General features: G+C 64.6%; 3 protein-coding genes across 5 annotated transcripts; 2 read left to right on the top strand and 1 right to left on the bottom strand.

The window, feature by feature from the left end:
• Nucleotides 1-12: 12 nt before the first annotated feature.
• UBE2J2 (ubiquitin conjugating enzyme E2 J2) lies at nt 13-11,937 on the top strand. Of its 2 annotated transcripts, none has more exons than XM_003127491.5 (7): nt 13-205; nt 3,929-4,059; nt 6,596-6,636; nt 9,852-9,954; nt 10,033-10,171; nt 10,498-10,578; nt 11,289-11,937. In XM_003127491.5, the coding sequence occupies exons 2-7, from the start codon at nt 3,929-3,931 to the stop codon at nt 11,571-11,573; spliced, it is 780 nt and encodes a 259-aa protein (XP_003127539.1). In that variant the 5' UTR covers nt 13-205; the 3' UTR covers nt 11,574-11,937. The 2 variants fall into 2 exon arrangements, with proteins under 2 accessions (XP_003127539.1, XP_084818666.1); XM_084962540.1 differs by having other exon boundaries at nt 11,264-11,937.
• Nucleotides 11,938-14,940: 3,003 nt separating this feature from the next.
• C1QTNF12 (C1q and TNF related 12) lies at nt 14,941-19,208 on the top strand. Of its 2 annotated transcripts, XM_003127489.6 has the most exons (8): nt 14,941-15,108; nt 17,254-17,370; nt 17,453-17,564; nt 17,646-17,797; nt 18,210-18,318; nt 18,510-18,600; nt 18,774-18,852; nt 19,041-19,208. In XM_003127489.6, the coding sequence occupies exons 1-8, from the start codon at nt 14,941-14,943 to the stop codon at nt 19,137-19,139; spliced, it is 927 nt and encodes a 308-aa protein (XP_003127537.2). In that variant the 3' UTR covers nt 19,140-19,208. The 2 variants fall into 2 exon arrangements, with proteins under 2 accessions (XP_003127537.2, XP_084818664.1); XM_084962538.1 differs by lacking the exon at nt 17,254-17,370.
• Nucleotides 19,209-26,115: 6,907 nt separating this feature from the next.
• Nucleotides 26,116-27,988, bottom strand: B3GALT6 (beta-1,3-galactosyltransferase 6). The gene has a single exon (XM_003127488.5). The coding sequence runs from the start codon at nt 27,930-27,932 to the stop codon at nt 26,961-26,963; it is 972 nt and encodes a 323-aa protein (XP_003127536.1). The 5' UTR covers nt 27,933-27,988; the 3' UTR covers nt 26,116-26,960.
• Nucleotides 27,989-27,998: the final 10 nt, after the last annotated feature.

The following is a 27,998-nucleotide window of genomic DNA, read 5'->3' as shown; positions in this document are numbered from 1 at the left end:
CCGCTAGTGGCCATCTTGGAAGCTAAGGCGGCGGCGGCGGCGGCGGCGGCGGCGGCGGCGGCGGCGGCGGCGGCGGCGGTCGGGTGGGCCCAGTCCCGGCGCGGTGCGGCTCTGCGGCACGGGCCCCGCTCTCCCGCTCCCTGCTCCGGCCTCGACCACGGCGAGCCTGAGCGCGGCGGCGGCCCACGCGCGGCGACGGGGAGAGGTGAGCGCGCGCCGCGGGCCTGCGCCGGAGCCTCGGCCGCGAGTCCGCCCCGCTGGAGCCGGCCAGGGTGGCGGGCGGCGGGCACGGGGTCTCCGCACAGCCCGACCCCGCTCCGTCTGTGCTCGCGGGGCCCGGCCTGGAGCTTCCATGCGCGGAACGCTAGGTCGGTTACGGTGGGGCGCCCGGGGCTCCGGGCCGGGTCGTCCTCCTGCCAGCTTGGGGATTCTGGTGGTCCCACGGCTGGTGTCCCACGGAAAGGCCTCCTGCCAGTGGCACACTTGCGGGCGCCGCCGGGACGAGCCGGCGTAGGGCTTGCTTTGTAAACATGTCCTGGGAGTCCGCGTTGACGAGGGCTGGTTGCTGTTGAGGCCGTCGACACTTCACACCTGAGCAGCTTTTTGAGTCCCAGCAGGAAGGCGCGAGCCTGCTTATTCCCCTTGGAACGGTAACCAATTGAAAAGCCAGGCGGCCGGAGTGGGACGCCGCAGTCGGGGGGCTCTGTTGCCGGCCGGCTAGTGTGGGCCCCGGGCAGGTTCTTCCCCTATGCCCGCCTGCTCTCCTTAGCTGCCCGTTGCCAGCACGGTCTCGAGAGCTCTGGCCAGTGTAAGCTTCTGGTCCCCTGTCCTGCTAGTAACACTTAGCTGACGTGTGTCCAGTTGAAATCCATTCCCAACCCCTTGTCGCGCCTGCCCCCGCTCCCCACCCCCAGGCGCCAAACAGTTAAGGAGAGGAGAGCCTGCTCCTGGTGGGAGGGGAGGTGGTCAGTGGGTAAGAACCCTCCGCGCGGTGGCTCTGGGCCCTGTTCTTTCCAGCTGAGTGACCTTCGGTGCTTGGATCTAGTTTTGGCAGAAGGGAACTTGAGAGTCCTGCTTAATTGAAAAGTCCAGTGTGTCTGCAGGCACAGTTGGACCCTGTGCCTACAACTTGGAGTCAGTAATCCTCCCTCAGCCCCCAGCCTCCATCTGGCTGTGAAACAGTCCCGGTGGGGAAGGGAAAGTCCTGGGCACGGGTGTGTCGCGTGCCCGTCCGTCGGTCAGGCCAAGGTCTCTGTCACAGCATCACTGAGTGCTCGGACCCCGGGCGGGAGCGATGCTAGGCCGCCGGCGGCGCCCTGTTTCCACTTGCTGCCCACGGGACTCTGTCACCTGCGGGCGTAGGCTTCGGTTGCTCTCCTTCAGCGTCTCTGCGCTAAAGTTTTGTTTGCCTCTGTTTTGTTTCGTCTGATGTTTTTTTTTCTGTGTCTGCACCCCGTTTCCTTCTGTGAATTACACCTTCTGTGTCTTTGTGTGGGGACTTGTCTTGAAGGGAGCTTGAGCCCCAGCTCATGTCCCGTGGAGGTGCTCTGGCTTCTGTAGGTGGGGAAAACTGGAAGAAACGGTCACACCTGAAGTCCCCTGGAGGGGCTGCGATGAGGCACAAGAAGGGTCATTAGAAGCCCTTTTAGCGGACTGAGGAGGTGTGTGAGAGGTAGGATCTTCAAGGTTGCGCACCTGAGAGCAAGAGTGAGCGGGAAGTCCGCGTGTGAGCAGCTAGGCCGGGTCTGTTTTAGGAATCGGGGAGGCGGACCGCGAACCTTCCTGAGGAGCCTGCCTGGCCACTTACTCCAGGCCAAGCACAGTTGTATTCGAATCGCCCAGCGAACTGGTGTGTGTGGCAGGGCGTTAACTTTGGGGTGAACGGTTAAAGGAAACAGCCCCTTAGAGTTCTTTGAAGGCACCCTGGGTTGGGTGGTGGTTCTGCTTTCAGATCGTGGCCGTGTTTGTTCCTAGATGTCGCCCCAGGCGAACCACTGGGCCCTTTGGCTCCTTGGGCTGGAGCTTGGGTCAGTGCTCTGCGGACCCTCCCCTTCCCAGGCGGACCTGTCGCTCCTGCTGTGGGCACACCAGCTGGGTCGCAGGGAGACCAGTGAGGGACAGAATGTGGCAGGCAGCATTGCAGTCGGGAGTTGGGAGGCTTTGGAGGACGAGGCTTTTGAGCTGGGCCAGGAAGGGCCTGGTGGGTCCCCATAGGGCCTGGGCTGGGACGAGAAGGGGCTTGGCTCAGGCCAGGTCAGGGGCCTTGGGCGTTGGGGACTAGAGCCCTGGGGCTGTTCTCCAGAGGACTTGGCGGCAGCGGGGGCTTGTTGACATTTGTCTGCTTGGTTCTGCGTGAGTCCTGAAGGGTTGAGGTCAGGACTGTGGCATGAGAACGTTAGCCTGACCTCAGCCTACAGTCAGGGCCGAGAGGGCCGGGGCCGAAGCTGCCGGCCAGGCAGCAGTCTGATGGGAAGAGGAAGGGCCGCATGGGGGTGGGGCGGCGGGGGGGGGCGTGGGGACCTCGGCCCCAGGTCTAGGGGTCCCAGCGCAGGAAGCAGGGGGCGCTGCGGGGGCCACAGGGGTGCAGAGCGAGGGGCCCAGCCCTGGTCGTGGTCTGTGGGGCTCAGGGCCCAGAGGCCATGGCCGCTCAGGTGAGGTGCCCCGGGCAGAGCCTGGCGGGAGGGCGGCTCCAGGCTGAAGTGCGGAGGCACAGGCCCGGCTGCAGGCGTGTGCCGGCGGTGAGGTCCAGTGCTGTGGCCGAGCGGCTCGGAGGTGAGCGGGCTGTGCTGAGCTGGCCGCGCACGGCTGCTCCCTCACTGCCTGCGCCAGTCGGCCTGCCCTTGAGCCTGGACGGGCCTTCCCCTCCTCTCGGTCTCTGCGCTGCACCCTCTGTCCCCTGTCTGCGCTGTGGTTTGCGCCAGTGGCTTTCACACTTTATTTTTAGCAGGATTTTCTTGCTTTTCCAATTCATGTTATGAGCGGTTCTGGTATGTTACACAGATTGGGTTGGAGCTGTTCTGGGGCCTTTGAGAGAGGGGAGCCCTGTCTTCCATGCCCCCCCCCGCCCCTGGAGCATAGCTGGGATGTCCCAGGGTTCCCCATGCAGGCTCGTCCCTTCTCGTGACTGACGGCTGCTCCCTCGCTCCCTGTCCCCAACCTTCAGTGCTCTCCTGTCTCATCCTGTCCCTCCCATGCCATCCCATCTGCCATGTGTTGGGCCACCAGAGGGACCTTCCTGACAGAAGATCTGACTGGCTGGAAGACCAGGCCTGTAGTCTTTCTGGGGCACTGCTTGATGGCCTGGCCTGGCCTCGTGTCCCTGGCCAGGCTTGTCAGCCACTGTTCACCATGCTTTGGCTTCTGACGCAGTGACCCAGGGCTGGTCCCTGGACACAGTGCCCTGCCTTGGCCTCTGCTTGTGCACCTGTCGCTCCCTCTCCCTGGAAGGCGCTCCTTCCCCCTCTGCCTAGCGCGGTGTCCCCGTCTCTCCAGGATCTCCCCTCTCCAGGCTCAGAGAGAGGCTCTTTCTCTGTCCCCCGCCCACCTGTGGCCAGTGCTAAGCGTGCTGGAAGATGTTTAACCAGGGCCTTTTGGGGGCTGGTTTCTGTGGTGTCAGCGGCCCCCTGGCGGGCACCTTCCAGCGCAGTGCTGGAGAAACGTGCCTGTGACTGGCGGTCCGGGCTGGCTTCACACCTCTGCCCGGGACCCTTAGAAATGGGTGTCTTTCTCCCTGTGTCGGTTCCTTGAAGATGGGAGTGAGGCTGTTGGGTGTTTCCTAACCTCCGGGTCTGACTGCGTTGTGTCAGCGAAGGTCGTGGCAGGGCCGTGGGTGCAGAGGTGCCAGCAGGGGTGGGGGTGCTGAGCTGCGGGGTGGAGAGCAGCCCGGCCGCCTCCATCCCTGGTCAGCACGGGGGTTGGTTTTCTGCAGATGAGCAGCAGCAGTGGTAAGAGAGCGCCGACAACCGCCACCCAGCGACTGAAGCAAGACTATCTCCGAATTAAGAAAGACCCCGTGCCTTACATCTGTGCTGAGCCCCTACCCTCCAACATTCTGGAGTGGTGAGTTCCGTGTCCCTCTCGCCGCCCCTGGGTGCGGGCAAGGGGCTCGGCACCCTCGTCGGGTGGGAGTGGGCTGTGAGGCCCGTGGACACTCGGGTCATCTGCACCGTGGGCAGCTGCCGGGGGCGTGGCAGGGCTGCCCCTGCCCCTGCCCGCTGGGCTGGAGAGGGTCCTTGCCTGGGGAGGCTTGGGGGCCTGCAGATCTCCCAGCTGGAGAAGCTGCTGGCCGCTCCTCTGCTCTTTGCTTCTCGGGACCGTGCGGTGGGCTGTCCTGCCTTAGCGAGCTCACAGCAGAGGGTCCTGCTCCCGCAGCTCCTGTCTCCGGGCCCATCTCCGCCTTGTGACCATGCGGTTCGGAGCAGCTCTTGGGCCATGGTACAGCTGCCCTGTCGGGCTTTGCTGGTGATCTTGTGAGAAGCAGGACGGAGAGCTGAGCTGAGTGGGAGCACGTTCTCTTGGGTTGGAGGGTGTTTTATGTTTTCATCTTAATAAGTCCTTTGAGATCCGGAGAAGAGAGATGCAGCTGAGTAAAATCTAGGCCTCAACACCAGGCTGGACAGGGGGTCGGGGATTCTGGGTCTGCCTTCCTCAGCTTCCGGAGGGGCCGATGCGGCTCGAGGTTGTTGGAGAGGCATCAGTGCTGCAGCAGATGCAGCAGAGCCCCCCCCCCCCAGCAGAAGCCGAGTGTGGCCCCTGGGGCACAGTTGGTAGATAGAGGGACAGGCTCTATGGCAGCCAAGGGTCCCCCTCTGTCAGTCGAGGGGACCCTCTCCTGCCTTGACTCAGGTCCCAGGTCACTGGCCAGGAGGACCCACTGCGGAGGTTCTGTAACGAGCATAGCGAAGAGACAGGAGGCGGCGCCGGGAAGAGGTGCAGGCAGAGTCCTAAAGACTGGCCCAGGCTTCCCTCCCATGCAGCAAGCTGCCACCACACAGGCCGTGCGGTCCGCCGAGGACGCCCTCCTGGACCCAGCACCAGGGCCTGCAGTTGCAGACTTCCGGCAGGAAAGCGGACTGCTTTTCAGCCTGAAGCACGTTGTTTGCAGACGCAGTTTAGGTGCAGTTGGGCTGGGGAGATGCCCCCCCCACCCCACCCCAGTCCAGTTCTCAGCTGCCGGCCCAGGACAGCAGTGTTGGGCCTGCTGTGTGGGCTCTTCTGCTCCCAGCAGGGTCTGTTTCCTCAGCTGGGAGAAGAGAGCCTTTTCTGGAAGAGGCCCGTCCTCCAGGTGCTCTTTATGCTGCCACCTGGGCCCTTCCCCGTGGCCTCAGATCGAGTACAGGAGTCGGGAGCAGGAGCCACTGGAGGCCCTGCGTTCCTGATCTGCCTTCCAGGATGGCGGCCTTTTTTGAGTCGGGGGTGTGAGCCCGCAGGTCAGCCAGCAGGTTGTCAGAGTACCCGGTGGGAGGCGGCGTCTGGAGGGGTGGGTACCAGCGTGTGTGCAGTGGTATCTAGTCTGGTGTTTCTGTTGGGTCTACCGTCTCCTTTGTGCTTTTCTGTTTTTTTTGAAAACCTGTGAGCTAAACGCTTGTTAACGTAGAGCCGCAGCTGCCTGCCTTTGTGCAGAGGAACAGAGTCCCTGGATGGCTGCTCCAGGTCCGAGGCTCCCTCTGCGTGAGGACTTTGGCAACAGTCCCAAGCTGCCCTTGTCCCTCCTGCTGGCTCTTCCCCAGGCTCCAGCTGTTCCGGGTTTAGCTACTGTGACATTTGGACGCACTGAAAAATACCAATTTTTTTTTTTTTTTTTTTTTTTTTCTTTTCTCTTTTTAGGGCCGCACCTGCAGCATATGGAGGTTCCCAGGCTAGGGGTTGAATCGGAGCTGTAGCCGCCAGCCTACATCACAGCCACAGCAACGCCGGATCCTTCAACCACAGAGCGAGGCCAGGAATCGAACCTGCATCCTCCTGGATACTAGTCGGGTTCTTTAACCGCTGAGCCATGGAGGGAACTCTCACAGGTGCCAGCTTTGAAATTTATCTCAAGAATGAATTGTGGAGTTAAAAAGTGTTAAATTTTCAGTTGACATGGATGGTTTTAGAGGATTAGCTTTTGGCGTGTTGTTTGCGGATAGGAAAGTACTTTGTGGGGAACTTGGGAGACACAGCCTCTGATCCTGTTTCAGAGCAGCTGTTAGCGCACCAGCAGCACGAGAGACTGCAGAGCTTTGGTGCTGCCTTGCTGGTAGGGTTTATCCCTCAGTTTGCCTAATGAATGTCTGGTTTTGGTTGGGCCCTAAAATCCTGGCCTTGGGAGGTGCCATCTTGGCTCACCGGCAGTGAACCTGACTGGTAACCATGAGGACGCAAGTTTGATCCCTGGCCTCCCTCAGGGGGTAAGGATCCTGTGTTGCTGTGGCTGTGGTGTAGGCGGGCAGCTGCAGCTCTGATTCGACCCCCAGCCTGGGAACCTCGATATGCAGCGGGTGTGGCCCTAAAAATAAAAAATAAAAAAATCACATCAACAGACCTGGCCTTGGAGTCCCTTGGATTTTGGAGAATTTGCCATCCCAGTGCCAACTAATTTTCTTCTCTCCCCCAGGCACTATGTGGTCCGAGGCCCTGAGATGACTCCCTATGAAGGTGCGTCTTTACCGGGAGTGGAGGCACAGGAGCAGGCAGCCCCTGGGTTCCAGAGACACCTCGTGTTTGTCACGTAGCCTGTACTCTTGGTGTGGGTAACATGAGCTGATGGCACTTGCTCAGCTCGTCCAGATTCCAGGGGCCTCTGTGCAGTGGGCTTCACTGACCTACCACAGTCCTCAGGGGCTGGTCTAAGTAGCGCCTTTCCCAGTCACCAAGGTCAGTGGGGTCAGAGCCGGGGGAACAGACTGGGCCACAGTAAAACGTGGCCATGAGCCGGGAGGCGTGTTCTCGAAGGAAAGAGAGGCCAGTGCTGAGTCCTCTGAGCTGGTGGTGGCCTGTGTGGCAGGGGCCCCGAGGCGTGGGGGCCACAGGACCTGCCCTGGACCCGTGTGGAGACACAGCATCCAGTGTTTGCAGAGTAGACCTTGCAGCTGTCGATCAGCGAGTGTCCAGGGGCCTGAGGGGAGCCTGGCACCAGCCTTGGTGTTGGGCCGGGGCAGGGCCTTGGCCAGGTGGGCAGCTCTCCAGCCGCTGGGTCCTGGCTTCAGGTGACTGAAGCAGCACTCGTGCACCAGTGTGCGGGCTGCCCTGGGCTCACTGGAAGAGCTGTGCTGTGGGGGGGAGGTGGGGCTGCTCTGGACCCTTGGGGGGCATTGTGGGTCGTCACTAGCCTCTTGGACTCCCTTCTGGTCGGGGGTGAGCCATCCTAGGGGAACAAGCTTGCAGGTGCCATCTGCGGGGTGGGTGCGTTAGCACAAGAGAGTGTTACATGGGGACCACCCAGCTGCCAGCAGCAGCAGCAGCAGGGGCTGGGGCTTGACAGCAGCCCTGCATGGGGCTTCTGGAGCACAGAGCAGCTATGCAGATTGGGCTGAAATTCTTACTTAACACACGGTTGGTTTTCAACAAACTCTAATAGACACCAGAACGGGCAGTGATCTCCGGCACCCACAGCATATGGAAGGTCCCAGGCTCGGAGGTGAATCGGAGCCCCAGCTGCGGCCTACACCACAGCCCCAGCAACGCCAGATCCTTAATCCACTGTGGGAGGCCAAGGGTCAAACCCGCATCCTAATGGATACTAGATTCTTAACCTGTTGAGCCCTGATGGGAGCCCCAGAAACCATTTTTTAAAACAATAGAATGGGTGCGAGGTAGGCTGACAGCAGCAGCTCAGACTCAGCCCCTGGCCTGGGCACCTCCCTGTGCCGCGGGCGCGGCTGTAAAAAAGAAGCTAAGTCACATGTAAAGCGGGAGGTGCCAGTGTGGCTCCGCTGCCCGTGGAGGGAGACGCAGGTTCGCGGGACAGCAGAGCGCAGTGTGTCCCTACCCTGCCATGGCCAGAGCGGTCGAGGGAGGGAGTGTGCAGCGATTCCAGGGCCCCAGTGCTCTGTGCGTTTCTCCAGCGCGTGGCCACGGCACACCCATGGCTCCGTCCCCCGTGGACAGACGCTTGGACTGGAGCTGGATGGAGATGCCAGCTGCGCGTTTACTCACCTGCACGGGCAGGCTGGGTGCCGAGGCCTCTTGGTGAGGCTCTGCCCTCCACCCTCCCCACACATTTCCCCGGGTGGGGCCCCCACTTGCAGCTCTGCCTGAGCCCATTGGTGCCGCCACTGGTGGTGGCTCCCTGTAGCCCTTCCCCCAGGACCCAGCAGGTGTTGGCAGGATCTGGAACAGCCAGGCGAGCCCAGCTCCCACCCCCTCCCCTCACACGGCAGCCGCTTCCCAGCGAGGACTGAGCTGCTCCTGCTTCCTCTCGGGCAGAGCGCCTGCTAGTATCTCCTGCTCTTTTTCCAGTTTGGCTTTTCTTAGTGATTCCGAGCGTGGCTGTGCTCCGAGTGTCATTTCTAGAGTTAGTCTCTTGCTGGCAGACCTGTCTGTCTGCTGAGCTGGCCGTGCAGGTGACACTGGCTTCCGTCACCCCTCTGGCAGTGATGATGCGGAGTGGCGGGCAGGGCAGCACCCCAGCCTTACGGACTGAGTGTACACACACCTGCCTCACTCCTGTCAGATGCACGTCCTGCTCAGCCAGCTGAGGCTGGGCCTGAGGCTCTGCATTTCCAGCAGACTCCCAGGTGCTGCCCTGAGGGCACGGGTGTGAAGCCCCCAGGGGGGAGCTGGCCACAGGGCCCTTGGGCTGGGTGGGCGGGGACGGAGGTAGTGAGGCCAGTAGGTCCTCCCAGGCTCGGGGTGTAGCATCAGTTGGGCAGTGGGGCTGATGGGATTTGCTGGTGGAGTGTGATACGGGGAGCAGGGGCTCCCAGATCTTAGTCTGAGTAAATTACGGGGTAGAGCTGCTGTTTGAAGAAAGTGGCAGGAGAGTCCTCTGGGACCTGTGTGGGCAGTGTCCCCTGGTCGCCAGGGAGGGGTCCAGAGGTCCAGGTGCCATGTGGAGAGTCACCGTGGTGCTCCCCAGAAGTGGGGGTGATGAAACCAGACTTGGGGGGCATCAAGGAGTGGTTGTGAGGCCTGAGACAGGATCAGGTGGCCCAGGGGGACAGCTGGTGACTTCAAGGTCAGGGGCTTTACCTGGAGAGGAAGCAGCTGGCAGGGATTGGAGGGCAGCACAGGTCACTTGTTTTAAGGTGGGGAAGTGGCGGTTTGTCTGCTGCTGGGTGCGGTGTGGTGGCGGAGGAGAGGTGTAGGAGAGAGGGGACCCGGGTCGCTGCCGCTCTTGGGAGTGGATGTGGTGGCCAGTGAGGAGCCTGTGCAGTTTCTGTCCTGCTGCTCTGCTTGCGGGGTCGGGGGGCACTTGAGAGTGGAGGAGGGGTGTGAGTAGCCCTGGGGGCAAGGACCCCTTGGTTGGTGGTTGTGGGCCCCAGAGAGACTGCCAGCAAGACGTGTTTGTTCCTCCAGGGACAGTGTCTGGTGGGCACGGGGGTGGGGAGGGCCAGCTGGGGTGGGGGGTTGCACTGTGGACTGTGACAGGGCTCTTTCTGTCTCTCTCTTTTTTTTAAGGGCCACACCTGCGGCATGTGGAGGTTCCCAGGCAAGGGGTCGAATTGGAGCTGTTGCCCCAGGCTACACCACAGCCACAGCAACATGGGAGCCGAGCTGCATCTGCGACCTACACCACGGCTCTTGGCAACGCCAGATCCTCAACCTACTGAGAGAGGCCAGGGATCGAACCCATGTCCTCAGGGATGCTGATTGGGTTCGTTAACTGCTGAGCCATGACGGGAACTCCTGTTTCTCTTGTTTTGGTGCAGGTGGCTATTATCATGGAAAACTAATTTTTCCCAGAGAATTTCCTTTTAAACCTCCTAGTATTTATATGATAACTCCCAATGGAAGGTTCAAGTGCAACACTAGGTAAGGCGTCCTGCGGCTTCCGGGGCGGGACCGGGGTCCTGGCGCGGGTCCCCCCTTTGACGGGTCGCCTTCTCTCAGGCTGTGTCTTTCCATCACGGATTTCCACCCGGACACGTGGAACCCGGCCTGGTCTGTCTCCACCATCCTGACAGGGCTCCTCAGCTTCATGGTGGAGAAGGGCCCCACCCTGGGCAGCATCGAGACATCGGACTTCACGGTGAGGGCGGAGGGCGGCTCGTGGGGCAGGTCCTGCTCTCCTCGGCTGTCACGCCCAGTTAGGACAGAAACGCCTTGTTTTCCGGCTTGTGTTTCTCTGCCTTCTTAGGGACCGGTCCAGCGTCCTTCGTTGGTGGCTTGGGAGGGCGGTGGCCTCATGAGGCCACACGTGGATTGTCGGGGCGGTGGCCTCATGAGGCCACACGTGGATTGTCGGGAGCGGTGGGCTCCGAGTGACTCCTGTGGCGTGAAGAGGGCGACCTGTCTGTTGTTAGAAGGTGAAAGGCGTGAATTGAGCCTTCAGCTGATACTTCTCTTTTTTCCTAGAAAAGACAACTGGCTGCACAGAGTTTAGTGTTTAATTTAAAAGACAAAGTCTTTTGTGAATTATTTCCCGAGGTCGTGGAGGTAAGAAAGCCGAAGTGCCCTCTTCTTTCTGCAGTGAGGGGGTGGCGCACCTGCTGTGGTGCAGTGGGCTGAGGATCCCGCCTTGCCACAGCTGTGGCCTAGGTCGCAGCTGCAGCTCAGATTCGTTCCCTGGCCCAGGAACTTCCATCTGCCTTGGGTGCGCCCCCCCGCCCCCAAAAAAACGTCCCTGTGCTCCTGTGCGACCTGTGCTACAGACCCGGGCACACGGGAGGGGCTTTTAGGTGCTGCAGGTGTGCCCCTCCCCCTCAGGGCTCCTGGGGACCGGGGGCTTCGACGCTGGATCAGGGAGGGGGAGAGGCTGGGAGGGGGCGGGCCTGCCGAGGACCCCGATGGGCCAGAAGTGGCAGGAAGGGCCTGCCCCGAGGGGCAGACTGCTCCCTGGCCTCAGCCAGAGCAGAGAAGGTGGCCAGGTGCAATGGGGGAGCCGTGGGGAGGTCTGGGCCGTGGAAATTCGGGCTCAGGCCAGGGCCCGGGAAGCCCAGGCTCTGCGGTTCGGGCTTGTCACTGGCCCCTGCACCAGTAAGATGAGAGCACAGCTGCGCTGCCTTCAGGCAGGTGTCAGGATGGAACCTGAGCCTCTGGTGACTGCCCACTGGCAGGGTCTTTGGGGCGGAAGATGCCCACCCCACCCCCGGTCCTGAAGGGGCCGGTTTACCCAGACCAGCTCCGTCTCTTGCTGTTTGTCTCAGGAAATTAAGCAGAAGCAGAAAGCACAGGACGAACTCAGTAGCAGACCCCAGGCTCTCCCGTTGCCAGACGTGGTTCCAGACGGGGAGACGCACCACGGCCAGAACGGGCTCCCGATCCTCAACGGCCACGCACCGGGGGCCGGGCCGCACCTCGCGGGGCTCCAGCAGGCCAACCGGCACCACGGACTCCTGGGCGGTGCCCTGGCGAACTTGTTTGTCATAGTTGGCTTTGCGGCCTTCGCCTACACGGTCAAGTACGTGCTGAGGAGCATAGCCCAGGAGTGAGCCGCCGCCACGACCCGCAGCGGTGGTCGGAAACGAGGGACGCTGGGCCCACACTTGACGCGGGCTGGCTGGACGTGCTGCCGAGCACAGGGCTGGCCCGCCTGACTCCTGGGGTTAGCTTTTTTAAACCCTTGAAAAGGAAAACAAAACCCAAAGCGTGTAGTTTGGATTCGGAGCAGACTGAGATCCCAGCCCCCCGTTCTCCGGGGGCTGTCGGGGGCCGTGGGCTGTGTCCACAAGGAAGCCCCGTGCTTTGGTTTTGTAGCTTATCTCCTGTGTTGTCTCTTGGACCTGTTTTAGTAACTTGTTTTTCATTTTATTAGACTTGGTCTCTTACAAACATAAAACTCAATGCTTCTCCAAACCTCTGCGTGCGTTCTTGTCCGCCGGAGCTCGGCCTCAGCAGGCGGGCCGGCCCCAGGGCCGAGCTGGCTGAGCTGACCGGCATCACGAGGCGCCTGGCGGGGTGGCCACGAGCGGGTCAGGGAACATGGGCCTGTGCTCAGTGCGGGTGAAGCAGGTTTCTCCTGAAGGGGAGAACTTGCTCCCTTTCTGACTACAGGCTGGGGGACGCACTAGGACTGAGCTTGAAGCCTGCGGGGTTGCTGCTGGCTTCCCCTCCTCTCCTGCCCACTCTGGTGGAGGGAGAGACCGCCAGCAGCCCTGGGTCCCACCTGCTGGGCAGACTCCCCCACCCTCGGTCCAGGTTCCTTTCCACGTCTGACCCGTGTCCAGTTCCTAGAAGGTGGCACCTGGGACCCGTGCGGGGAAGGACGGCCGGCTCGGGGCAGGGCCGGCAGGCGCTGTCGAAGCTGGGACCTGGGGCTCCCTGGTTCCCCTTCTGCGTCTGCCACGTGGTTGGGCCACTGCAGGAGATGCCGGGGCCTGACTCCTGAGGCCAGTGGGAAACCGCCGTGTAGCCGGGCGTTGTTGTGTCTCTGCTGGTTTTCATTTTGATCATTTACTTGAAATGCTCTGTACCACTCATGTGTACTCAACCCACTCCTGTGAAGCAAGTCTTTCGATGTGTTTTTGTTCCGACATCTGCGCTTGGAGTCCGTAAAACACGCCTCCCTCTTGTGGGGTGGCCCGTGGGGTGGGGGAGCTGCCAGCCTGGCCTGTGGGGCTGGAGCCGCTGTGTCCGCGGTGGGTCTCCCCTCCGGCTACTCCCTGCCTGAGGGCACATCTGTGCAGGTTGTGGGGGGGGTGCCCCGTTTCCTGAGGCTCTTCAGAGGCTGAATGTTTAGCAGATGTAATTTATTTGACATGCTTTTTTTCTTTCCCATGTGTGAAGTCTCAGCTTTAAAACATCCTTGGTCAGGGCGTCCCATCTGGGTTCAGCAGTAACGAACCTAACTAGATCCCTGGCCTCACTCAGCGGGTTAAGGATCCCATGTTGCCATGAGCTGTGGTGTAGGTCGCAGATGCACCTCGGATCCCGTGTTGCTGTGGCTGCGGTGTAGGCCACAGCTTACAGTTCGGCTCCAATTCCACTCCTAGCTGGGAACCTCCATGTGCCACGAGTGTGGCCCTAAAAAGCAAAAAAAAAAAAAAAAAAAAAAAAAATCCTTGGCCAGCTGTGGGAGCTTCAGATACAGCCTTCTGTACACCCTTCTGTACAGCCTGCTGCAGTGCCTGCGGTGGCTTTTGCCATCTGATGTGACTCAAAATAAAAGATGACCTTGTCTTCTTGGGCCTGTGTCTCTCCCCCAGGAGGTTCCCCCAGGCCCGAGTGTGAGGCTTCACCCAGCAGACTCTGCTGGCACGTCTCCCTGGGGCCGGCAGCCTGCTGTGGGGACTGCACGGGGCTCTGAGCTCCCATCCGCCCCGGCTGAGTCAGAGTGTCCTCTGTGGGGGTGTGGGGACCAGCAGCTGGCCTGAGCCTCCTCCCTGGGAACAGCTGGTGGCTGTGGCTGGAAGGCAGAGCCAGCTCAGGAGTGGGCTCCCTCTGCTCCTCCAGGTGCTCACTGGGGGTCTGGGCCCCAGAAGGACCAAAGGACCCTGTCGTCGACCTTGCAGGACCGTGCCAGAGGCTGGCACTGGTGCAGTGTCCGTGCAGCAGCCAGGCACTGGCCCCTGAGGGGAGGGCCGGCAGCCCTTTGCTGACCGGGTGCTGACCACGGGTCATGTCGAGGCCTCCGGCCAGGCTCCTCTTCTGCAGCGTGACCTCAAGACCTGGGCTTGGCAGCCGGGTGCTGAGGCTCCAGGAGTGAGCGCAGGATTCACCAGGCCCGGCTGCTCTTGTCCTTGGAGGCGACCCCTCTGCCCGAGCCAGGAGAGAGGCCGGTGTCCTTGGACAGACACTCCATGTCGTCCCCGCCCAGCTTGTCTCATTGCTCCTGCTGGGCGTCTGCAAGTTGGGTCTGGGGTGCTGTGCCACCTCCCTCGAGGCCAGCTCGCTTGGCCTCCGTCTGCACCGGCCGGCTGGCAGTGGGGGTCCCAGCAGAGCCTGTCGACTCACCCTGGCCTGGGGACCTGCCCCTGTCATTCTCCTTGGCAGAATGGCCGCGGAGGGCACTGGTTCACCTGGCAGGGCATAGCCAGCGAGGACTCACCCTTGTGCTGGCCTCTGGGGGGGCTCCAGAGGCCCAGCTGTCTGAGGGCAGCCCTTGTGCCCCGAGGGGGTGGTGGCCTCGGCCACCTGGTGCTCCTTCCCTCAAGGTCAATGGGTCTCTCCCCTGCTGGCCTCGCTCACCCAGTGGCGGGTACCCAGTGGCGGGTACCCAGCGGCGGTGAGGCTGGGACAGGCTGGGAGCCCAGCTGGCTGGCGGCTGTCCTGCTGCTGGATCCTGCCTTTCCCAGGAGCAGGACCAGTGCCTGGGCACCCCAGGACCCTGGGGCGGGGGGCGTGCAGCAGGGCGGGAAGGACCCCAGAGAGGCTGTGAGGGTGGGTCACAGAGTGAGCTCCTGGGCACGCCCAGCCTGAAGGACGTGGGGGGCTTGGGAAGGCTCAGCCCCTCCCGTGGGGCAGTCGGAATGTGGGAGGGGGTGGTCACCGGGGGTTCCGCCCCCATCCACGCCCCCGGGCTGGTCTGGGAGCCCGCGGAGGCTGAGGAGCAGCGCCCGTGAGCCCTCCCCCTCGGAGCCCGCCAGCTCTGGGGAGGAGGGGAGGGTTTATTCGGCGGCGGCGCGGGCGGCGCGGGCACCGTTCAGAGAGGGGAGGCCAGTGGAGTCTGCAGGGACAGGAGCGCATCCCGCTGCCGCGTCCCTCGTGCAGTAGCCCCGCTCATCCTGCGCAGACATGTACTGGCGGCAGCCAGGCGTCCCCCGGGGCTGCGCCCCGGCATCTGGGCTCTGAGTGCATTCGGGCGCCTGGGCTCACAGAGCTGAGCCGCCGCCGCCGGCGGGGTCTGGAGCCGCCGCCAACATGCGCTGGGCCTGGGCCACCACCGTGGCCCTCCTCTGGCCGCAGCTCATGCTCCTCGGGGGCGTCAGGGCCCGGCGGGAGCCCAAGAGGCCACGGCAGCCTGGCCAGCGCCTCGCGTCCCTCAACGCCACCATGTCCAGCAGCGAGGGGCTGCCAGGCTTCCCCAAGGTATGCGTGGTCTGGGCGCACGTGGGCGCCCCCCTCCCACCCATAGGCTCTGCCCCTTGGCTCCCCTCCCCATCTGGGGCGGGTGGGTGGGGGGCTCTGGGCAGGATTCATGACAGCAGGACTTGGGTCTGCCTAGGCACCCTCTCGGCCTGGGAAGGGGTTGGGAGAGTGGACGGGCTTCTCAGTGGGGTTACATTGAGCCTTTGCAGCCCCAGGATCGTCATGCCTGCAGCAGCCTGCTGCCTTTTGGTGTAGCTGCAAATGGGGGAGACGCTCCAGGCGCGGGGTCAGACCCCCTCTGGATCCTGGCGCTTCCTGGAGGCCCCTGCCCTGACCCCCACTGGGTGGCCAGCACCTGCCGTGGCCTCCCGCAGGGGATACGCTCCGTGCTGGGGGTCCTCTCTGAGAGGAGACTTCTGCCGGTCTCAGCCCTGGGGCCTCGCACTCTTGGGCTGGGACTCACTGGTGGGGGGTTTGGAGCTGACCCCAGCAGTGCGGGCCTGGTGGCCCCTGGACCAGGAGCGAAGCGGCGGTTGCTGGGCTAGGCCCCCTGCCAGTCCTGGAGCCTTTGATCCTAGCCTCCCGCCTCCCAAGGGCGTCTCCGTGGCGGCCAGCCCGGCTGCTGTCAGCCCACGCGGCCTCATTGGAGCCCGAGGCCCCGTTTTCCAGATGGGCAGGCTGAGGAGAGGCGTGCTGGGGCCCCTGGCCGGGGAGAGCAGGCTGCCAGCGGGCTCTGGGGCAGGCGTGGGGGGCGTCCAGAGCAAGCCCAGGGGCTGCCCGGCAGCCTCCCAGGGAGGGGTCCTTGGAACAGCACCCCCCATGTTCCGCCCTGCCTGCTGCCCCTCCAGAGCAAGGGCGGGGCAGTCTGGGGGCGAACCTCTGTCTGGGGGGGTGGTCTCCCTGGGGACCATCCCTGGTTGGGACCCCTCTCTTCCTGCAAGGGGTGGGCTTCTCCTCCGGCTGCCCCCTGGGCCCTCAGACGTGGCTCAGGTCACTTGTGGCTGGAGAAACTGGAACATTTCCGTGCTCTTGGCACCCCTTTCCTTGGCTAGCAAGGCCTCTGTCATGGTAAAGGTCCCTCTGGTCCCCTGGGAAGGAACCCAGGCCTGCCCTTCACGGCCTTTGGGGCTGAGGGCTGACTGCTGGATTGGACCTGGGCCAGGACCCCTGGGCTTGCCTGCCCTCGGGAGGGGCCAGGGCTCCGCTGGCCTCGGGCGGTGGCCCTCCTGCCAGACCAGTGTCGGCTGTGCTCCTGGCCACTTCACAGACTTCCTGTTCGAGCCTGGCACACAGGCCTGGACACAGATGGTCAGGCTCCCCAGCACCCGCCCCCTTACTCTGCACACCATCTCCTTGTCTGACTTCGGGGCTTGATACACTCTAGCCTCTCCTGCTGCCCTCATGCAGAGACTGGGTATGCAAAGGGGGATTGGAGAGGTCCCCGTTGTGGCTCAGCAGAAACGAACCCGACTAGTGTCCATGAGGACGCAGGTTTGATCCCTGGCCTTGCTCCGTGGGTTAAGGATCTGGCGTTGCCTTGAGCTGTGGCGTAGGTCGCAGACGCAGCTCGGATCCTGTGTTGCTGTGGCCCTGGTGTAGGCCGGCAGCTGTAGCTCTGATTTGACCCCTATCCTCAGTTGCTGCCCTAAAAAGACAAAAAAAAAAAAAAAAAAAAAAAAAAAAGATAAAGGGTGATTGGAGGGCTGGGGGCTGTGCTGAGGCCAGCTCTGCTCTGCCATCCCAGCACGTGCTCTGACAGCAAGGCGGGTTGGCTGGCTGTGGCCTGGGTCCGAGCCTGAGGACCCAGTGCCCAGCACAGAGCAGGACCTGAGCCCAATCTCCCCAGCCCATCCCGGCTCTGGCATTCTGGGAGAGGCCCTGGAGAACTCGCTCCTGCCCACCACTGCCCGGCCCCATGTGTGTGCGTTTGCCTGTCGGCTTTGGAACAGCCCCTTCAACACAGCCCCAGGCCCCAGGCTCCTGGACATCAGGCCCCGGTCTGAGTCCCGGGAGCGGCCTCCCTGGCCCCGCTTCCACCCTCCTCGAGTCCCTGAAGTTCCCTGTTCTCTGCCAGGGGCTGTGGGGCGGGGAGGACCCAGTGGGGCCTGGTGGGCCGCCCGCTAGCCCTGTCCTCCGGCCCTTCAGCTGCCTGAGGCCTCGGGCCCTGAGCTCACAGATGCCCACATGACATGGCTGAACTTTGTCCGGCGTCCTGACGACGGGGCATCGAAGAAGCGGTGCCGAGGCCAGGACAAGAAGTTGGTGAGAGCCCCAGGCTCTGAGCCCAGGACAAGGGTGTCTGTGGGTCCCACCGGGCTCCTCATTGTCTCCTGCCTCCCCTTAGCGAGGCCTCTCCGGCCCCCCAGGGCCTCCTGGGCCCCCCGGACCCCCAGGACCCCCCGGGTCAGAGGTCAACCAGGAGGCTGTGCTGCGGGAGTTTCAGAAGATGCTGAAAGGTAGGCCCGCCTCTGCCCTCTCCTCCCAGACGCTCAGGAGTTCCCCCTGGTGGGGGGGTGACTCCACCCTTGTTCCCACAGAGGCCACTGAGCATCGGTCCTTGGGGCTGCTGGACCCCGTGCTGCCCGAGGGGACGGGCAGGCGGCTGGTGGCCGAGGCCTTCCACTGCCGGCTGAGAGGCCCGGTGCTGGTGGACAAGAAGACGCTGGCGGAGCTGCAGGGCTTCCAGGCTGTGAGGGGGCGTGGGGGGCGGGGGCGCAGAGGGGCCCAGGGACCCCGGTTGTCTCCACGGGCATTCGCTGCGGGTGCTCACGCACTAACAAGGCCAGCGCAGGGGCAGCAAGTGGGGGGGGCCAACAGCGGACGGGCCCACAGCTCCCAGGGCATTGCCAGGTGGCACACGTAGTGCCAAGACCTGGGGTGGGGTCCGAGGTGGCCAGGGGACAGGCGTATCCGCCCGGTGGGGTCTCCTGGGGCTTCCCCTACCCTGTGGGGACCTGGATCCCAAGCCCGGAGACCTCCTGGGGCCAGATGCTCAAGTCGCCCCTTGGTCCCGCCCACCTGGCCCTGCTTAGGGTGGGGGCATCCTGGGGGCAGGCGCCTCCCCCAGGCTCTGCAGCCCGAGTTCCCTGCTGTCCCTCCAGCCCACCGCCCAGGGTGCCTTCCTGCGGGGGTCCGGCCTGAGCCTGGCCTCCGGACGGTTCACGGCCCCGGTCACGGCCATCTTCCAGTTCTCTGCCAGCCTGCACGTGGGTGAGCAGGGCCAGGCCTGGGTGCCTGAGGCGGGTGGGGGCCGGATCCCATTAGAGGAGCCGCCTTCTCCCACCCCGTCCTCACGCCCACCACCCCCAGCCCTCGGTGTGCTCCAAAGGCCCCCAGCCCCAGCCCTGCCCCCTCTGCTCCGCCCTCCCCGAGGGCGCTGCTGACCAGGCCTGTGTCTGCAGACCCCAAGGAGCTGCAGGGCAGGGCTCGGCTGCGGGCCCGGGACACCGTGCGAGTGCTGGTCTGCATCGAGTCCCTGTGTCATCGCCACACGTGAGCGGGCCCTTCTGCAGGGTGTGGGGGAATGGGGGGGCAGGGGGACTGTCCTGTCCCTGGGTCGGGAGCTACCCTGAACACAGACTGCAGTGAGCATGGGTTTCTGGGCACCGGCGGGGGGTACCCCCCCATGATCACTGTACCCTCCCCCCATGTGGCACCGTGTCCAGGTCCCTGGAGGCCATCTCCGGCCTGGAGAGCAGTGGCAGGGTCTTCACGGTGCAGGTGCAGGGGCTGCTGCAGCTGCAGGTGAGACTGGAGTAGGTGGGCAGGGGGCCTGGGCCTCCAAGCCTCAGTCTGGGCACCACAGAGCCCAGCCGGTGGTTGGACGCTGGCCACGTGGCCATATGGGACCCATGCCTCCTGGTGGGGCTGGGTGTCTTCGGGGCGGCGGCTGGGCCCTTGGGTGGTAGCGTCCCCGTGTCGGGTGTCTGCAGGCTGGACAGTACACCTCCGTCTTCGTGGACAACGGTTCCGGTGCGGCCCTCACCATCCAGAGCAGTTCCAGCTTCTCCGGCCTGCTCCTGGGAACGTGAGGGGAAGCCGCCCGCCCCCCCGCCCTTTGGGAAACCTGTGGTCATGGCAATAAAGAGCCTCTGCCCCCATCGCCTGGTTGCTGTGTCACTGTGGGGGTGGGGCCGGGATGGAGAGGGCTTGGGTCTGCAGGTGGAGGTTCTCGCCCAGCACCGCTGCGCCCAGGGGCAGACCCTATGGCCTCTGAGGACAAGGCCAGATGCCTGTCCAGGTGCCCGCTGGGCCCTGCCCATGACCTGGGGCCGGCCCTCAGCTCACCCAGGACCAGGGAAGACATTGAGATGGTGCCGTATGTGCTGGTGCGCAGAGGACCTTGGGGGGCTCTGGGCTTGTGAGTAGGTGGGAAGGCGGCATGTGCAGGCCACCAGCCCCTCCTTGGAACATGGAGGGCGCCGCAGGCACCAGCCCAGGGGCGCTGAGCATGGGGCTGGGCCAAGGGTGGTCCACTGGGAACCTTGGCATCCCACGCTTCCTCCAGGACTCCCACTGCTCTCCATCTTCTCCTTGGCGGCTGCCACGCCGAAGTCGGGGTCAGAACTGCCTGGATGGGTGGCAGAGGCCCCCTGACTGCAGGTGCGGTGGATTCGGGCCCCTGCCGCCATTCCTTGCGGCCCCAGCAAACTCAGACCGAAGAACAGAAACTGGTCTGGGATGTCTGGGTCTCAGCAGAAGTGCCAAGCGTCCATCTCTGGTTGGCACCCGGACCCCTGGCGGGTGGCACCCCCTGAACCCTGGGGTGCAGAGACCAGGCCCCTAGTCCCTCCCTGCATCCTTGGGGACTGGGACTGGGGGTGGCTCAGCTCAGCAACAGCTGGGCCTGGAGACCCATTTCCAAGGCTGAGCAGCCGTCCCTGTGCGCCCGGGGCGGGGTGGGGGGGTGGGGGGGTGGGGGGCAGGTGGAGGCTGGAGCCCGCGGATGGTTCCCAGCCGTGCCCTCGGGGCCCTCCCTGAAGCTCTCTGGGTAATGAGGCAAGAACGCTCTGGTGCCGGGTGGGCGCCAGTCCGTGCAGCAGCAGGCTTGGCCACTGACCCATCCCCACCTCCTCCCTGGTCCCACCAGAGTGGCGTCAGGGCCTGAGGGTCTGGGGGCGGTTTTATGCTTCGCAGTGGCCATAGGCACTGGCCTGGTCTGAGTGGGTGGCCGACAGGACTGGGGTCCCTGTTAGGAGGTGGGAGGGGGAGAGGTGTTGGGGGAGAGGTCCCGGCCCCTACGTTCCATCACTGAGGTCCCATGGGGGGCCCTGGGAGCCCATGGGACCCAGCTTGGTGTCCCCACCCGAATGGGAGAACCGACGCTGCGCACTGGCGCGTGCTGGGGGTGGCGGCCAGCACCCAGCATGGCCGGCTCAGCCCCGCTGGGCCCCCCCACCGTCCTTCCCCACCTGCCCGTCCCCCACCGCCCCCGGTCCAGGAAGGGCAGACCTCACCCCTCACCCAGACCTGTGATGACAGAGATCCAGCCCAGGTCCTGCTGGAGCGACAGACAGGAGACGGGCGACGAGACGAGAGTGGGGAGGGGATGGCCTAGCCGGCTGCCCAGAGCTTCGTGGGCAGGTGGCCAGGGCCAGGCGGGCTCTGAGCCGGCGTCTGTGTTGTCTTCTTCCCCATCTCTGCCCCCTAATGGGAGGTCATTAACCACTTAGCTGTAATTCCCTTGGAATGTGCTGTCTCCAGCTGAGCCCCTGTGCTGGGGGTGCAGGAGTGAGGAAATGGGAGGCTGGGGCGGGCGGCAGTGGCTGCTCTAGGTGGGTCCAGCCTGGCCCCAGAACGGCCCTTGAGGACACAGGCTGTCCCCCCCGGTGTGGATGGAGGGCCAGCGCCAGGTGAAGCCCCCAGAGCCCCACTGTCTCCCAGAGGCTGACCCGAGCTGCAGGGGGTGCTGAGCTCCCTGAACCCGAGCCCTGATCTGGAGCAGCAGGAGCAAGGGGCTGACCCTGCTGGCATTTGCCAGGACTCATGTCCCATGTCCCAGGACATCTGCTGACTCCTCTGCTTGCAGCTGGGGCTTCCAGGAAGAAAAACGCTCCCTCCAGCCCTGGAGCCCTGCCTTCTGGAGCCATGGCTTCTGGAGCTGTGGCCAGAGCTAGGAGGGTGGGGTGGGCAGAGTGGGAGCTCCAGGCCCCACCCTCATGGTCCCCTCTGGACGCTGGTGATGGGAGGACGGGTCCCAGCGCCCTGTCCTGCTCCTTGGAGACAGCCGGGCGCCTCCTCTTATCGGAGGCCTGCAGCTGCACCCACAGCCCTGCCCTGGCCTGGCTGCGTCCTGGGGCCTCCTCCCCGCTCGGGGCTCCCTGTTCAGGCTGCTCCAAGCCCTGCATGACCTCAGGCCTCTGCCCCAGATCATCGGGGTGCTTGGTTTCCAGCCCGGGGCTCCTGACTGGACCCGGGGCCGAGGCCTCCAGCAGCCTGGGGTCTCCCACAGCCTGGGCCCTGCAGCAGGGTGGAGACAGGCTGGGAAGTGGCTGAGCCCGAGCCCGAGCCTGTCGCCATCGGCGTGCCTGCCTGCTGCGTCTGCCCTGTGCACGGGCAGGTCTGGCGGGGCTGGGATGCGGGACAAAGGGCTTTTGTTGGGGAGGTTTGGGCACAACCCTGCTCTGGGGCAGTGACTCACGGGCCCCTAGGCCCTGATAGCATCAGTTTTGCAACAGCCAGCGTGTCACACGCATATCTGGGGTGGCGGCCAGGGCAGGAGAGCACGCCACCTGTGCCCACAGCCCTCCAGGCTGTTCTGGGCACCTGGGTGTGTGAGGAAGGGACTGAACTGGAAGGGGCGTCTGAGGACAGGGCTCCATCTCTGAAGCGAAGCGTCCCCAGAAGCAGCCGCTCAACCGCCAGCAGCCCCACTGCTACCAGGCCAGCCCACTGCCCACATGGGCTGCAGCCCAGGATCAGCAAGGCCAGCCCGGGGGGGAGGGGGCAGCCCTGGGCCTTCGCTGTGGAAGCGGCCGGATCCCTTCTCGGGGCCCGAGGGGCCGGCCAGGGGTCTGTCTGGGAACGTGGTCCAAGAGCTGGACACAGGAACCCTGTGGTCGCTTGCCCAGGCTCCAGTCTGAGCCTGGCCCCACAGCCGTCCCTCTGCATGGGACCGGCTGGGGGCTGGGCAGCTAAGGCAGGGTTGCACGGGCCCTGTGGTGGCTGGGCGCCAAGACCCTCAGACGCCACCAGAGGGAGGGGCTGGGGCTTGGGTCACTGGGCTGGGACAGCCCTGGTCAGCAGGAGGCCGAGCTGGACGGGGCCCTCCCTGGCTCCCTGTCCCACCTACAGGGCTGCCCCCGGTGTTTACTCTAGAGGACAGAGTCGGCTGCTGACCAGGCTCCATGGCCACGCCGGCTCCTCCCTGCCTGGAGCATCGGCCAGCACCGTGGCCCGTCGAGCCCTGCCTGGGGGGGGGGCCTGATGTCCTGCCAAGTGGCCAGGCCAGCGACTGCCCCCTCCTGACACCCCTGTCCGCACTGCCGCCCGACTACTGGTGCCCCTGCCTTGGGCGGGGAGCGTGCTCTCAGGAAGCTGCCACAGCCGGGCTCAAGCGGAGGCCCCTCTGCTGAGACCTCGGACCCTTGTCACCTCCTGGATCCCCCACCCCCCACTACCCCTGACACGGCCGAGGCTGGTCTTCCGGGAGCAGCCAGGGCAGACCTCGCCACTCCCGGGGCGCTGGGGGGGACCCTGGGGCACCTGTGGTCCCTGGAGCGGGGGCCACACCTCTGCCCAGTCTTCTGACCTGGGTGACGGAGGCTGACATTCAGAGCGGGGTCCCCAGTCCATAGGGCCTCCTAGAGCAGGTCCCCGTGGCCCGGGTCTGAGGGTCCCTGGGGTGTCTGGCCACAGCCTCACAGCAACGGCTTTTCTTTCCTCATTTCGCTCCTTCCCCAGGGGCTGCTCCAGGGCTACCGAGCTGGGCGAGGCCACGCCGTTTCAGCGGAGACCTTGGCCTCTGTGTCTCCTGCCAAACCTGGGCCCTGGGTGAAGCTGGGCGCTGGAGCCACGGTCCATGGGATGCCCATGGGCCACGCCGAGGGTCTTGCTGGTCACTGTGGCCTGGGCAGAGGCTGCAGCTGGCAGGGTGGCAGACGGGAGAGGCCGCTGGCGTCACTTCCTCATGACCTGCCCCCTGCTCTCCTCCTCCGCCCCCTTCCAGGGGCCCCATAGTGCGGGAGGCCCAGGGTCCTGGGGAGGAAGAGGGGGCAGTCCCTGGAGGCCCCCAGCAGAGAAGGGACCCCGTGGACGTGTGGGGGCCGGTGGCTGGCTGACACGGGAGGGCCGGCTGGCTGCAGCGTGGCCCTGGAAGGTCGGGCCGCCTCTGCAAGAGGCTGTGAGTCGGGTGGGGGGACCCAGCGGCACCCTCCACAGATACTGTGGGGTCAGAGGACGGTGTTGGGGACAGTGGAGAGGGGGTGGGATGGGAACTTTCTTTGGGCACAGAACTGAGGGTGGGGCCCAAGAGGGCTGCAGGCGGGCAGCAGCGGTCGCCTCCAGAGGCCAGGGGATGGGGCGCGGTCTTGTTCTAGCTCCGAGGCTGTGGAGACGGCAACTCCCAGGGAGGCTCAGGAGCGAAGGCTCAGGAGGAGAAGGCCCCCTGGGGTTGGACCGCAGCCCCTCAGGAGCCCCGTGTGAGCTCCAGCCCAGCGGGCAGCCTCTCACTCGCTCCCTGGACTCGTGATGGGAGGGTCAGCTCAGCTCGGAGCAGCCCCCCTCCCCCCCAGGTCCTCGGAAGCAGAGGGCGAGCACCCATCAGCTGTGACCTTGAATAACAGCTTCTCAGAAGCTGCTCTGAAGGCCCTGCGGGGGCTGGCACCTGCCCGTCTGTGAGTAGCTGCCATGTGCTCCTGGGCCCTGGCTGCCGAGAGTCAGCGGTCTCGCCATGTGGACCGGGTGCCAGGGGCAGCCGTCCCCGTCAGACCCTGCGGTGCTGGGCTGAGACCTCTAGCCAGTGGGGGCAAGGGCCAGGCCTGACGGCCAAGGGGAATGTGGGGCTGGGCAGCCCAAGGGACAGGCTGTGGGCATGCCTGGCACGCCGCCCTGGGTCCAAGGCCTGTCCTGGGGGGGTGGGATCTGTGCAGGGCCCTGGGAGGCAAAGGAGGCTGGGCAGTGGCTGAGGTCTGTGATGCCCAGCAGGTGCTACCAGGCACTGGGGTTGGGAGGGACAGGGCAGATGGCACCAGAGTTGTGCTGGTCCCCTGGGCAAAGCACCACAGGCTGGGGGCTCAAAGCAGCAGAAGGGTCCTCCCTGCAGTAGGGCCGGTGGCCAACACGGGTCCCCGCCAGCCTCTGTCCATGCAGGCAGTTGTGGTTCCTGGGCAGCTGCGCTGCTCCAATCTCTGCCTGTCAGCACAGGTGATCTGGGCAAGACTCCGCAAGGACAGGAGGTGACATTCAAGGGAATAAGGGCTGGTGGAGGCTTGAGGCGGGGTTGGCAGGAGTGAGCCTGGCATGGAGAGCAGAGGCGGCTGTGGCCCTGGGGGTAGGGAGGCGACGGGGGACAGGCACTGGGGCTGCACCCAGCCCACCGTGTGATGGCTCGGGCTCCTGAGTGCCTTGCTTGCTTGCCCTGCTCCAAGAGTCAGGAGGGACTGGGCCCTGCTCCCCCCAGGCCCCAGGCAGTCCCCTTGCTGAGGGCTGGTAGGCGGTGAAGAGGGGCAGCAGGCGTGCCCCCACACGGCGGATGCCAGCATCTCAGGGCTGCTGCACTGCCGCCTCCCCATGTGCCCCTCCTTGGGTCCAGCCAGGCGCTTTGGGCGCAGCTCTGCTCAGAGAACTAGACCCTAGGGTTGAGGCGCTTCAGGCAGAACAGACTTTGAGGAGTTCCTGTTGTGGCACAGCGGAAAGGAATCCAACTAGGACGTGGGTTCGATCCCTGGCCTCACTCAGTGGGTTAAGGATCCGGTGTTGCCGCGAGCTGTGCGTGTGGGTTGCCGACGTGGCTCGGATCCCAAGATGCTGTGGCTGTGGTTTAGGCTGGCTGCTGCTGCAGCTCTGATTTGATCCTTAGCCTGGGAACCTCCATATGCCACAGGTGTGGCCCTAAAAAGCAAAAATAAATAAATTGCCCAGAATGCAACTCAGGGAGACAAGGAGGCAGAAACACAGAAGAGAGAAACTGACTGAGAGGCAGAGCCTGCCGAGCCACAGGGGCACTCTTGCCTTCAGACAAAAACACCTGACCCTGCTGCGCCAGACCGGCTGGGCCCCCAGGTTCAAATGGAAGCCAGATCCCCGTGCAGTGGGGTCCAGATCAGGCTGGGACGAGCACCCTAAGAAGGGGCGGCAGAGAGCCGGCCCGTGTCTCTCCCCTCGCGGCAGGGCAGGAAGGGGGCCGTCTGCCCACTTGCTCTGGCGCCCTCACCCTGTCCGTGGACTCCCGGCCTCTAGAGCTGTAAGTGACGCCCGCTGTGCCAGCTACCGGGTCTGTGGGGCGACCAAGACACCTGCTCTTAAAATCCACGGCCCAAGCAGGTACAGGAATGACAAGGACCAGGCAAGTTGGAGGATAGTACCCTCCCGACCCCACTGCCCCTGGGGGTGCAGATACGGTGGCAGCACAGCTGGTTACAAGCACAGCACCCAACCAGAGCCAGAGAGAAAGGGCACAGCGGCCTCACGCTGCTGGCCTGAGCAGGGCTCCCTGGAGCCGCCTGACTGCAACTCTGCAACGACCAGGGCGCCCACTTTCGTGGACGCCCCAGCCTTCTGGGACGTGCTGGGGTGCCGGGAACGCCGGGTCTCCAAGGGGACGCGCCGCGGCGAGGCTGTCTCAAGACAGCCTGCATCAGCGCTTCCACAGGTTCAATCCCTGGAAGTGGCGTGAGACACGTGCCATGTGCGGCCATGAGGAGCCTCGAGGGAAAGTCCTTTTAGAGACACGGGCACTGCCTGCAGCACAGACGGAGACAAGGACACAGACCCCGCCATGTTTCAACACTTAAGCAGCCACGGGTCTAAACCCGAGCTGTAGAAACAGACGAATCCACACATTCCAAGTTCTGAAAGAAAAGCCTTCTCTTAAATAATTGAAAATACACGGGGACCCGCCCATTCCCAACTTTTACAAAACGTATAAATTAATCCCAGGCAGGTGCCGTCTCACATGAGGCACAGGTTCACTCCACAGCAACGCGAAGGACCAGATGCCACGGAAGCTGATGCACACACAACAAAGTTAAATCCTAGACGTGCGTGTGACAAGCAGTGCCCACCGGGTGCAGCACAGCCCGTCTCCGAGTGCTGAGGCCCTGGCAGAGGTCACAGCTCTCGGTGCACAGCGGGTGTGCTAGCGGGATGGTTGGGACAGGGGACGACACGGTCCGTGCCCTAGGAGTCGGGAGTTTTTCTTGGGGGCAGCTCTGCCCTCTGGTTCCTCAGCCCTACCGGGGAGGGGACAAGGAGTGGACAGTCTCTGTGGGCTGCTTCCACAGCAGGGTGTCCACCGCCCCCATCCAGGAGAATGCTGAATCCAGGGACCAGACACTTCCGCCTGGACGTGATGCTGGCTGCAGCCTGCAGGATGGGCCACCCAGCCCTGGAACAAGAAGCCCTCTGCAGGCCGCCATGTATGGCTCTTGAGGGGAACTGGGCGCCGACTGGAGCGAGGCTTAGGAGCTGTCCGCTGCTGCTCAGCATCCACCTGAAGGGCCCACGGCCACCAGGTAAACGAAGTCCTCTTGGGGGCTGACCTCGTGGTGCTAACAACTAGCCGGAAGCTGCCGGCTTCGCCCGTGGACGGTGCCCTCACCCCGGGCTCTGGACGGGCCTCCCCCTGCACCGCCAGGCTCGGTAGGAAGGGTGAACCCGCCCTCCTGGGCCCGTGCGCCGGCTGCAGGCGACGGTCAGGGGATGCCCTCCTTCCGCTGGCAGCACTGCGAGGGCGGCGCCGACCAGTCGTAGACGTAGGACAGGCGCAGCTGCACCTCCCGCTTGCACAGGCGGCCGTCGCGCTCCAGCGTCTGGTGCTTCTCCAGCATGTCCTCCAGGCTCTGCTTGTGCGTCACCAGGTACTGGTTGCTGCAGCCGCGGGATTTGTACTCGGTGTCGAAGCGCGGGTCGTGCTCCCGCTGCACGTCCACCGGTGCCAGCCAGGCGCCCATCGACACGTCCTCGCTGTGCCAAGCGCGCAGGTACTCGCGGCTGAAGCGCAGGTAGTGCACCAGGTCGGCCGACAGCACGTAACCGCCGCCCAGCGCGTAGGGCAAATAGTAATCGCAGAGCTGCCAGGCGGCTTCGCGCCAGCGGCCCCCAGGTCGGACGCGGCCCCGGCCGGAGAAGAAGCCCCAGTAGAGGCGGCGGCGGCGCGCAGGGTCACGGGCGCGCAGATCGGCCAGGAGTGCGTCCAGCCTCGCGAATGAGTCGTCGTCCGCCTTGAGCACGAACTCGAAGGCCACGTGCTCGTCCAGCCAGGCCAGCATGGCCAGCACCTTGGCCGTGAGGTTCTCGTAGGCGTCGCGCAGCGTGGGCAGCAGCAGCAGGTCGCCGTGCCGTGCCTGCTCACGCTCCAGGGCACGCCGCTCCTCGGCGCCCAGCCCGTCGGTGCCCACGGCGAAGCGCGCCCACACGTCCCCAGGGCCGCCGCGCCGCGCCGCCAGCCAAGTGCTGCGGACCACGCTGCGCCGCTCGGCGGCCCGCGGCGCGCTGGCTACCAGCACCGCCAGAAAAGCAACCGCGCGCGCCTGGGCGGCGGGCGCGGGGGCGGGCGCGGGGGGCGCGGCGCAGCGCGCCAGGTAGAGCAGCGTGGCGCCGCCCAGCGCCAGGCAGCCCAGGCCCAGCGCCGTCCGGTGCCGCCACGCGCGCCGCAGAAGCCTCATTGCGCGGAGCGCCGCGGACCGAGGCCGCTCGCGGGGAGGGCCCGGGCCGCGCCTCCGGGCCACGTG

The sequence above is a fragment of the Sus scrofa genome, chromosome 6, assembly GCF_054392235.1.
Source record: "Sus scrofa isolate SSC_HxYL_T2T_F1_AM1 chromosome 6, Sscrofa_HxYL_maternal_Yorkshire_Landrace_v2.0, whole genome shotgun sequence".
In the NCBI taxonomy this organism is placed as follows: domain Eukaryota; kingdom Metazoa; phylum Chordata; class Mammalia; order Artiodactyla; family Suidae; genus Sus; species Sus scrofa.
This window is presented reverse-complemented; position numbering and strand designations above follow the sequence as displayed.

Excerpts from the sequence above, each read along its gene's own strand:
- UBE2J2 (XM_003127491.5), top strand. The coding sequence starts at position 3,929 with ATGAGCAGCAGCAGTGGTAAGAGAGCGCCGACAACCGCCACCCAGCGA. Across the intron at positions 9,955-10,032 it reads AGGTTCAAGTGCAACACTAG|GCTGTGTCTTTCCATCACGG; the intron begins GTAAGGCGTCCT and ends GCCTTCTCTCAG. Across the intron at positions 10,579-11,288 it reads TATTTCCCGAGGTCGTGGAG|GAAATTAAGCAGAAGCAGAA; the intron begins GTAAGAAAGCCG and ends TGTTTGTCTCAG.
- C1QTNF12 (XM_003127489.6), top strand. The coding sequence starts at position 14,941 with ATGCGCTGGGCCTGGGCCACCACCGTGGCCCTCCTCTGGCCGCAGCTC. Across the intron at positions 15,109-17,253 it reads GGCTGCCAGGCTTCCCCAAG|CTGCCTGAGGCCTCGGGCCC; the intron begins GTATGCGTGGTC and ends CCGGCCCTTCAG. Across the intron at positions 18,853-19,040 it reads AGGGGCTGCTGCAGCTGCAG|GCTGGACAGTACACCTCCGT; the intron begins GTGAGACTGGAG and ends GGGTGTCTGCAG.
- B3GALT6 (XM_003127488.5), bottom strand. The coding sequence starts at position 27,932 with ATGAGGCTTCTGCGGCGCGCGTGGCGGCACCGGACGGCGCTGGGCCTG.